The sequence below is a fragment of the Strigops habroptila genome, chromosome 18 (genome assembly GCF_004027225.2).
Source record: "Strigops habroptila isolate Jane chromosome 18, bStrHab1.2.pri, whole genome shotgun sequence".
In the NCBI taxonomy this organism is placed as follows: Eukaryota; Metazoa; Chordata; class Aves; order Psittaciformes; family Psittacidae; genus Strigops; species Strigops habroptila.
The window spans coordinates 5,496,309-5,506,825 of record NC_044294.2 but is presented as its reverse complement, the minus strand read 5'-3'; the positions used below and the strand labels follow the sequence as shown (position 1 = coordinate 5,506,825).

General features: G+C 59.8%; 1 protein-coding gene across 1 annotated transcript; it reads right to left on the bottom strand.

Moving 5' to 3' along the window:
- Positions 1 to 136: 136 nt before the first annotated feature.
- On the bottom strand, positions 137 to 4,550 carry GPR37L1 (G protein-coupled receptor 37 like 1). The gene is made up of 2 exons (XM_030473234.1): positions 3,620 to 4,550; positions 137 to 1,427 (listed from the first exon to the last, which is right to left on the bottom strand). The coding sequence occupies exons 1-2, from the start codon at positions 4,310 to 4,312 to the stop codon at positions 615 to 617; spliced, it is 1,506 nt and encodes a 501-aa protein (XP_030329094.1). The 5' UTR covers positions 4,313 to 4,550; the 3' UTR covers positions 137 to 614.
- Positions 4,551 to 10,517: the final 5,967 nt, after the last annotated feature.

Below are 10,517 nucleotides of genomic sequence, written 5' to 3'. Positions count from 1 at the left end.
CTTAGGTGAGATGGGCTTTCCTGCCCCTAATGCCCACCCCAGAGCCCCCAGGTTTTAGGGAAGAGCCATCCAAGCCCCAAGTACCGGCTCCCAAGCGCTCTGCTCGGCAGTGCCGGACTGCTGATGCATGACGTGCTCTAGGTTACTGGTTTATTGAGCTCTTACAGGGCACTGCTTCGTGGGATATAGTCACTGGGACCTCCTACTGTGGAGGGGGCTGGCAGGAGGGGACGGGACAGGACGAGGGCGGTTTGTGTTTGCTATATGTCCTCTGCAAGCCGCCATGGAAACCCTCCGTAGTTTCAGATGGGACCTTTCTGGCACGACTCCATCTCCAGAGCAACGACCCTGCTGAGACTGGCCAGGCAGCCAGGGCAGGAGGGTGCTGATGGCCTTGCTAAGCCTTTAGGCAGAGGCAAGGCGGCCGCCAATGTAGCCACAGGGACTGGGGGTTTCAAGCCTCACTTGCCCAGTGTGGGGTTTGAAGCCCAGGGTGCAGCTCCCTGGGCTGTTTCTTCTCCTTGCTCCACGTCCAGACACGGGCACTAATGGCAAAACAACATTTGGTCTTGGGAGGAGGTGGTGGAACGATCTCTACAGCTCCCCAATGGCGCTTAGCAAGGAGTGCCAAGGGCCAGGAGGGGTGGAGGGGACTCCCGGGGCTTGTCGAAGAAGATGGAGGAGGACATCTCTGTTTTGAGCTTGCTGTCAGCGCTGCCCTCGCTGGAGGCAGTGTCGGGGCTGCAGCCCTCGCAGCAGCAGCAGCAGCAGTCCATGAAGGCCTGGCCCAGGGGTCTGCAGAGGCACAGGAGCAGGACAGGCGTCACTGAGCACTTGAAGAATAGGAAGAACTGGTTGATGAGGTTGAGCAGATCCAAGGTCTGCTTGGACATGTCGGGGGACATGTAAGCCACCACAATGTTGCAGACGTTCTCAGGGGTGGTGCAGAGCCCGTAGATGATGGTCAGCCCAATGATGGTGCAGTTCAAGTGGCTCTCGCACTGGCTGTGCTTGCTCCCTCGGCACTCGGTCTTCTTCTCGGCGCCGCTGATCCTCCGGGTCACGAGCTGGCAGCTCACGGTGAAGAGGATGGGCAAGCAGAAGTAGCAACCAAAGTACCACCACATCCGAGCGTTCTGGTAGGTGAGCACCAGCGAGTAGACGGACTCGGGCAGATTGGACGAGGGCTTCATGGTGCAATACTCCAGCCCCACACCGGACACGGGCGACGTGTCCTGTGCCAGCTGCCAGAGCAGGAGCTCTGGCACCGACAGCGTCATGGAGCCCACCCAGATGACGGCCAGCTTGGCGATGATGGACTGGCACTGCTCAATGGGCCGGGTGCTGGCCTGGGGGCTGGTGGCCGCGTGGAACCTGTCGATGCCCAAGGCGCAGAGGCTGAAGGTGGTGACTCCCAGTGATGATACCTGGCGAGGGGGAGGCAGAACAAGCAGGGGCTTGACTTTACCAGGCTTGTGGCAAAACCCTGGCTACCCAAAAACACAGCCCGAGACCCTTCCCCTCCGAGGTTGTAGAGAGGTCACAGCTTGTGGCTGCATCCCAGGGTTAAAGCCACTTTTCTGTGACTCCTGAAGCAGCAGTGGATAAAAATGTGCCTTGACCCGTTTGTCCCTGCCCAGCTCCCTTTTCTGCAGAAGGGAGAAGCTTTCCTGGATGTCTGTCTGTCTGTCCAACCAGGGTGGGAATAGCAGAATTGTCCCACAGGCTCTTCCTCTATTTTGGATGGAGAGGAAAAGCAGCAACCATCACATCAAACAGCACCTTCCCAGGGTCCCCTCAGCTGTCCCAGGCTAACTTGTCCCTGCCCTGCTCTGCAGAGCTGCTGCCTGCTTCCCGGAAAGGCCAAAGGATTTGAAGGCTCCATTGTCACAAACCAGCTTGGGGCAACTTCCTCTGCATTGAGAATGGCAGGAAAAACATCCCGTTTGCCAAAGGGAAGAGGCCAAAGGAGGCAGAGGGATCGCGGTGGCTCTGGGAGGGCTGGCAAGGCACCGAGGGTCACAATCAGCATTCACGCTCCCAGCCCCGGAGCTGCAGCTTTGCTCCGAGCCAAGTCCCACAGCCCTTGGCCGGGAAGATGGCAGTCACATGCTGGTGTCACCAAACATCCCACTGTGCTGAAGGACCTTCCCAGCTCCCCGGAAACCTCCCAGGACCCCGCATGATGCCCGGGTAGCAACTCGGAGAAAGGCCGTGAAGGGGTCTGGTTTGGGGCCATCACCCTTTACTTCCCATTGTTACCCTGCCTGCCTGGGCAAACGTGGGTCCATATTCCTGCCCCTCTCCGAGTCCTGCTTCCACCTGGCTGCGATGTGAGCGGCCTGAGGTGGAGGATAGGAACAGGGCAAACACTTTGTTTAGGAAGAGGCTGGGGTGGGAGACCTCCAGAAAGGAGCAGGGCAGGCTGTGGAGAGGTGGGGGCTGCACATCTCCTCCAGCAAACACCACGTTGTGCTGGGCTGTAACTTGCAGATTTGAGGGCAGGATACCCAGGGTGCGGGTCCATCACCCCCGGCTTGCACCCAAAGGACCCAGTGGCATTGCTGGGGTCTCCTGCTAGGAATATGTCATGGGTCATATCAATGTCTCGGGGCCATTTCTTTGCCTGTAATGACTGAGCTCCCTGATGCCACAAGCTTTCTCCATCTGAGTGCCAAAGGCCTCCTCTCTGTCCCCTCCAGATGTTATTTCTCTGAGCAGGCTTGAGTCCTGGTGATGGGCACAGACAGATCTGGTGATGACAGAAGGCCAGGTCACAACTCGCCACGGTGACAGCCCTCGAGGGCAGACCTGACACTGTCTCTGATCAATTCCAACCTTGTGTTTGCACCCTTCTTTGATAAAGCAGGTTTTGGGGCCCCAGACAACACCCAGAGGCAGGCTGGGTCTGTCTGTCATACATGGGAAGGGAGGAGAGCAGCCCGATCTCAGATGTCCCTCTAGGATAGGAGATGCCCCCACGGCAAGGGATTGTTTTCAACCCAAGAGCAGGCCCAAGCAAAATCATGCCATGTGGGGCATTTTTGCTCATTCTGCCTTCCCCTGTCACCACAGCCCCTGAAGCCACCTCAGTGGGTCCCCAGCTCACCCCAAACGTGGCCAACCCATCAGGTGTGAGGCTTGAGGGCAAGCAAAGACCTCAGGTTCTCAAACCTAATTCCCTGCCTCTCCCACCCCAGTGCTGCTCAGCACCGCCCCAACTGCAGCCCCCTGCCCTGGGGCCATCCTCAGCAGCCCATCACGGCCAGTGCTGGCCAACACACTGTGGGGCTGAGCCCGCAGGCTGCGGGCTGTGGAGCAGGGACAGACGGACAGACAGAAGTCCCCGTGCTGGCTGGACAAATGAGGGTTTCATGGGCTCTACCCAGCCCTGGCAGGGTTGCTGCTGGCTGCAGAGCCTGAGGAATGGCCCAGGGCAGAGGCAAAGGGAGGGTCAGAATTGGAACTGTCCCTTGTCTCCTTGCTGAGCCCCACAATAGGGGTCTCTGGGGCACGCAGCCCTTGCGCCAGGCCACCAGTATCACGGAGTGCCCCCAAAGCAAGAGAGCTGAGAGGAGCTGAGCCCCTGAGCGCTCCAGAGCCCTGTGCATTGCCTTACCTCCATGAAGGGCACGATGCGACAGGACACGTCCCCCAGCAGCCTCTTCTTGGTGATCTCATTGAAGATGACCACGGGCAGGCAGAAGAAGAGGACGAGGAAGTCCCAAAAAGCCAGGCTGGCCAGGATGGAGTTCCAGGCGCTCTTCATATAGTAGTTGTGCCACACAATGCACATCATGGAGAGGTTTCCGATGATGCCCACTGCAAAGACAATGAGGGACAGGAACATCACGGCGTAGGCGCTGTAGGAGTTCTCCGTCACTGGGTACAAGGGATTCTGGATTTGCAACCGCTTGTCCGACACAGTGGTGAGATTGGCTCGTGGCTCTGGCCCTTCCCTGCCTGTGGGGACCCCTTCTTGCTGCTCAGATCGGTCCGTGCTGGACGGCAGCAGGGCCTTGGTTGGGTGCAGGCTGGCGGAGTTGAGGGGTCGGGGGAACTCTACGCGCACCCCCGGCACGTACTGCTGCACCGACTTGGAGTCCTCCTCTGTCCCCCGGCGCAGCCGCTCCTTCATCACCTGCATCCCTGCCCTGTCCCGGGAAATCGCCTGCGGAGTCCTGCCTCCATCCTCACCCTGGCCATGGTGGGTGCTGCCTTCCCCAGGCTGCCCAGCTCTGCCTCGCGTTGCCACGGCCCCTGGCGCTACCAGCATCAGCAGCAGGAGGACAAGCGGCAGCGGAGAAGGCATGGTCCCCTCTGCACCCTCTGGAGAAAGCGTGTGCTGGGAGACGGAGCAGCCCCGAGCACAGGGACCCCGGGGCTGCCGGCAGCGATGGAGCCGTCCGGAGGAGCAGCCGGTCTGTCCAGCTCCGGCTGCTGCTCTGGGCTCTCCGGAGGGGGCTGAGCTGAATAAAAGCAGCGCTGGGGATCGGCGGAGCCAGGCCCTCTACTGGTCACCCACCCGCTCCCTGGGAGCCTGCCAAGCTCCGCTTGGATGCGCCAGCACACAGGCTGGGGAGCTCAGCATCCCCCAGCGGCACCCTCCAACATCCCCCAGCATCCCCTCAAAACAAGGCGAACGAAGGGTGCTCTCGGCGCTGGGGATGTGCTGCTGAGCTCAGCTTCCTCCCTCTTGAGATCTCCTGCTCTCTGCCCACAGGCAGGCAGCACTAAGGATGCCCAAGGTCCAGCACTGGCACCGTGTGGCACATCCCCTGCATGCTCAGCCTGGGCTCGGGATGCCCTTGAACGTCCAGACCACCTTCCCAGGGCTGGAGAGGTGACGGGGCTGCACTCAGCAGCACGGTGAGAGGAAGGACTGGCTGGGTTCAGGTGATGCTGCTTGCCACATTGTGTTGTGAGATCTGCTGGCCCAGTTCACCTGAGGTTTGCTGCTGCTTTTCCTACTGACTTCCCTCCTGGGACAGGTCCCTGACCCCCCCCATACCTAGGACATCTCCCCATACCCGTTATCTCTCCCCCACACTCACCATCTTTCCCCATTTCCATTGCCTGCCCCCAAACCCACCACCTCTCCTCTGCCCTACTCTCCTGTTCCCCTACCCGTTATTCTCCCTGTGCTGTCACCTCTTCTCCATGACCGTGGGACTGGAGGGACCAGGGTCCCCTCTGGGGACATGCCCTGTGGCACACAGGCAGCCCATGGGGTTACATGCCAGGCTTGAAGCAGTGGGGCTGCCCCCAACTTCGGGAGCTCAAGGACTCTGTCCCTCTCCTGCTGGGGGCAGTCGCAGGGGCTGGGATGCTTCACCCCATTGCAGCCAGCGAACACCAGCTTCCCCCGTCTCTGCCTGGCACTGTGCCTGCTCTTCCCTGAGCCAGAAGGGCCTCTGGGCTGACATCCCGGAGCACCGAGAGGAATATGGGCCTCTTGCTGTGTCAGTAGGAGCTGCAAGAGCTGATGCCCTGGGGCTAGCACAGGGAAACCGAGCCTCACATTTCAAAGGCTGCCCCTTCCAGAGGAGCGTGTGACCACAGCTAGCAGGACGCTTGCCGACATGGGCTTCAGCACCGGCATGCTCCTGCTCTGCCCAAAATCACATTGTACTCAGCTGGACCTTGGTGCTCGTCCACCACGTCTCTGCAGCGTGGGGCAGAGGGAGTCTCTGCTCCCTAATCACTTGGCTCAGCCTAGTGAGAGCCCTTCAAGCCTCCTGTGCTGGAGCCATTCCTCCATCGTGTGTGATGGTGCTGATGAGCAGAGGCCATGGAAATGGGGGGGCCACCTGCAGCCTTTGGGTGCAGTCCCAGCCTCGCGCTGGCAGCGCTTTGCCGAGGGCCGTGTCACGCTGCTTCTCCTCCAGTTGGGTGCTGCTCTTTGAATCTCAACCATGCTATGAATTCTGAGCTTCATTTGGGTGTTTCCAACGGGGGAAGGAGGGTTTCAGCTCTGGCTGGGGTCTACAGGAGCAGAGGTCAGGTAAGGAGAGGTGGTGGCATCGGTCCCTACATGAGTCTCAGAGTGATGCCATTGTGCCTTGGTGAGGCTTGGGGGAAAACCACGCTTCCTGGTGATAGAGCTGAGCGAGGACGAACAGCGGCAAGGCAGGGATGGGGCAGGAGCCCAGAGGAGGATGAGGTCCTTCCTCAGCTCGGAGGAGGGAGCTCCTCACCTGCCAGGAGGGATGTTGGCACCCAGCACCCTTCCGGCCCGGTGCAAGATAGCCAGGTGTTCTCCTGCAGGGAGAGGGCACTATTTTTAGTATCATTTCATGGCCGTTGCACAAGGGCTGGGTGTGCCGTGGAGCTGAAGACAACAGCAAAGTTCACTGGGGCAAGGTGACACTGCAGTGGCACGGGAGTGACCTCAGGCATGCCGTCACCCAGGGAATCGCTGTCCAAGCAGCCTTTCCGAGATGCTCCTCTTACCACTCTCTATTCAGGAGCTACCAGCCAGAGTGGGTCCTTGGCTGTCCCCAAATGGGAGGCCAGACAACAGACCCAGAGACTACACCAGTATAACCCCCCCGATGCTTCAGCCTGCCTTCTGGTGAGCTTTGATAAGACTCTGAGGGCTGCCACAAGCTGCCTCTGGCAGCGCACAGCAGCAGTGGGTCTGTCCTGGCTGCCTTGCAGAGCCGGTGGGGTGAGCTGCCCCAGACCCCTGCCACTGCGGGTGCCCCTCACCCTGCTGCACCTCGCAGGGCCTTTTGTTTCTACAGTCACTTGGGGCAGACAAAGCCCAAACACTCCGTGGGAGGAGGGAAACATCTCCCTTTTGTTTCCACCACACAGCCCAGGCTGCAGGGGAGCAAAGCAATAACAGGGCTGGTACACGCCTGTTTGCCCGGTGTTGTTAGAGTGATCTGTGTGGCTTCTTGGAAAGGGGGGAGAGGGCAGGGAGGGGACATGGTAAACACAGACGGCTGGTGCAGGCAAACCCAGTGCACAGGCTCTGACGGCAGGGCACGGGAGGTGGGCTCCCCACCACTGCTGTAACCCCTTGTTCTGGATGAAGAGGCTCCCGTGTGATTTTCATGCCTTTGGCTTGTGGCCTGCAGCCGAGATGAGCCCAGTGTTTGTGCCCACAAAATTGACTCCTGGTCCTGTCTCCTGCTGATATCATAAAATCACAGAATGGTTTGGGTTGGAAGGGACCTTCAAGCTCATCCAGTTCCAACCCCTGCCCCGGGCAGGGACACCTTCCACTAGAGCAGGTTGCTCCAAGCCCCTGCGTCCAACCTGGCCTTGAACACTGCCAGGGATGGGGCAGCCACAGCTTCTCTGGGAAAAGTCTGTGCCAGCGCCTCAGCACCCTCACAGGGAAGAGCTTCTGCCTCAGAGCTCATCTCAGTCTCCCCTCTGGCAGGTTAAAGCCATTCCCCTTGTCCTGTCCCTTCTGGGCTAAAACATGCAATGGTTTAGCCCAGAAGTTGGAGGGTTTTGGGGGGAAGCAGCCTGCGATGCTTGACTTGCTGCTCCCAGCACGCCACAGTGTACGCAGGAGCCAGGAAAGGCTTTGGAGCCTGTGGGTCCCCCTCTCCTGCTCCTCCTGCCTCCTCCCCAGAGCTCAAGAAAAGCCCCTCTGGTCCCAGCACAGCCACGCTGTACCGAGCAAACCCAGACCCAGTGGCTTTCCTGTCCTCCTGCAGGACTCTGCCTCTGCCCCTGCCCCCCTGTGCAGGATTCCCAGTAGTCACACGTTAAACTACAACATGAACACTTGACCCCGTTTCACAGCAGGAAAATGACAATGACGGTGGGATTTTCCTTGAGCCAGGGCAGGAGGTGAGCTCCTGGGGCTCCTTGCCAGGGCCCCTGTGGGGACATCCAGGCTCTCCCTGGGCTGGTGCCACACTCCAGGCGCTGCTTTGTCTGTGCAGGGAAGCGTTATCAGCTCGTGTGAGCAGGGGCTGCGCTGGTGTTTGCAGCGGGGTGGTCAAGTTGTGTTCAGGGGAGGAACTCAGAACCCAAGGCAAGCTCAGCTTAGGGCAAAGGCAGGATTTTCCTTTTTTTGGACAAAAAAAAGCGGTTTTGGGGAACAAAAAGAGCAATGTTCTGGAAGCAGTGAGAGGCTATTTGGAGAGGCCCAGAGGTCAGACCAGGTTTTGGAGCCCGCTTGGTGATTCATCCTCAAGTTCCCTTGTAAATGCATGAGGTCTCACAAATGCATAAATGCAACTCGGAGCAAACCCACTCATGAGTTTAATAAACCACGTTCAAGTCTGCCACCTTCTTTTTGGGAGACTACGTGTTTGGTTTCTCCATTTACCTCAATTCACTCCCCCCATCTCTAGTAATAACTCCTTGGTTTTTCCCTGCTTTGAGGTAAGCATCATGCTCCTTCGCTGCTGTGTCCCCCTGCTCTGGCTATCACATGCTGAGGCTGAGGGCTTCGGAGCTGTGTGGAGCTTGCGTTTTGGGGTGGCAGTTGCACGGGGACTATTGCAGCACCCCCTCCAAGTCCTGGGGGACATCAGCTGGAGCACTGATAAAAACCACCATGCTGCAAGGCTATGGGCTTGTCATCCCGTTTCCTACTACCACTTTCTGGGTGTTTCACGCCTCTGCTCTCAATGTGTCCCAACTCCTCCTGCAGCCGTGGAGGTTAAATCTGGCTGCAGAGCACAGCGGGGGCTCCAGATGAGCAGGAGAAAGGTTTGGGGGAGCTTTGAGGGCAGAGAGCCTGTGCTGGGTGCCTTGTGCCGGGGCTGCGATCCCCGCTTGTGTCGGCAGAGGGAGAGGCAGACTGGGTGACCCGGGACTGCAACTCACCTGCCTGCCGAGACATGGGTGCTGGGGAAGCACCGGTGGAAAATAACCCGCCTGCAGAAAGACGGATGCTGAGCAGCCCTGAGAGAGGCACAGCGCTGGCCTTGGTCCATGCCCTGCGTGAACCAGTCAAGGTCTCAGAGCAAAAGTCAAGGTGGTTTGTGCTTACCAGGAACATCAAGGTTCGTCTTTTGTTGGAAAGCTGCGAGGAGGGACACAGCGCATGGGGCAGACTGTGCTCGGGTGTGCTGCCGGGGGCAATGGGACCCCTGTGCAGGGGCGCTGGACTCCCTTCCACTAAGTGCTTCAAGGCTGGCAGCAGGGGGTTCCAGAGAGCCCCTGCGGGAGGGGTCTGTGCCCAGCACCAGGCACCGATGGGCCAGGAGCTTTGTGAGAGGCTGTGGGGTGTTGAGGGGGACCTGGAACAGCTCTACCTGCAGGGGCTGCCTAGGGAAGGCAGCCTGGCAGGGCTGTGATCTCCTCGGGGATGGCGGAGTGGCCAGAGGTTTCCATGCTGCAGGGGCACCATCCAGAGACCTCTGTCCCTCCTCATACGTAGGCTTGGTGGCCTCCCCTGAGCAGCCTCTCATGGTCCCCCTGCAGTTTGCCTTCAAACCAGCCAGCTCACCCTCACCATCCTGACCAGATATTGCCCTTTCTGCTTCCCCGAGGAGCACCCGGCCACAGCGGTGATGCTGTGAGGTGCTGAGCAGCCCACGAATGTCCATCCACGCCAACATCTGCCATCAGACACTGCAGAGCCGGTGCCACTGCTTGCCCTTTTGGTCCCTTCACTTGTCTGATGGGGAGAGGCATCAGTATGTGGGGCTGGCAGCAGGGTGGGGACTGCCTGGGTACCGAATGCAGGGGGATGGCGAGGGACTGGGGGACACGCTGGGGTGTGGAAGGGGGGGTCGCCTGCCTGTGCACCGGGGCAGCGGTGGTGCGGCCGGGGCTGAGCTCTGCCGCCGCCCGCCCCGGCTGCCCGCGGCGCTGCTGTCCTCCCGCACGGAGGGATGGTCCCTGCATGCCAGCGGGCTCCGCAGTGACATCTGGCGCTGCCGCACCCTGGGTGGGGATGAAGGTCACCGAGCAGCGCGCTCGGCTCCTGCTGACGGAAAATTCCCCGCTCTGTGCACAGGCAAATGAGGGCTGGGGCTGGGGACCAAGTGCCCGAGGCCCCTGCAGCGTCCTTCCCTTCTCCAAGCCCCAGCAGTGCTGGGGGCTCTCCGTTGCTGCCCCCACCCAGGCCATTGTCACAGCAGATAGCCCCCCCGAAACCCATCCTGCACCCCGGAGATGTCCGTGTCCCAGGGTACGGCTGTGTCCCCGGGCAGCTCTCACTACCCACAGCCTGTGGGTATATGGTGCTCTGTGCCCCTGCCCTGCCAGACTGACCCCTCTCTCCTGATGGACCCACTCTCTGGAGCCAGAGGAGCCTTTGCTGGAGACACATACAGGCAGGGCCACAGCAAGGGCCAGGGGTGTCCCATGGAGCTGGTGACATCCTCGTTGCTGTGGCCATGCAAGTGGTGGAGAAGATTGTGCCTGGGTCCTTGTAGGTAGGAGCTCATGGGAGGATACAGGAATCTGCCATGCAGTGTGGCCAAATCTGGCCTGACAATTGGGTAGGCAGGACCCCTTTGAGGTCCCAGAGGTGCACACAATCAGTACTGCATGCTCTGAAGGTATCTGTAGAATCACAGAATAGTTAAGATTGG

Bases quoted from the DNA above. Each gene is read 5' to 3' on its own strand.
- GPR37L1 (XM_030473234.1), bottom strand. From the start codon at position 4,312: ATGCCTTCTCCGCTGCCGCTTGTCCTCCTGCTGCTGATGCTGGTAGCG. The intron at 1,428-3,619 runs GTAAGGCAATGC...CCCCCTCGCCAG, and splicing joins GCATCGTGCCCTTCATGGAG to GTATCATCACTGGGAGTCAC.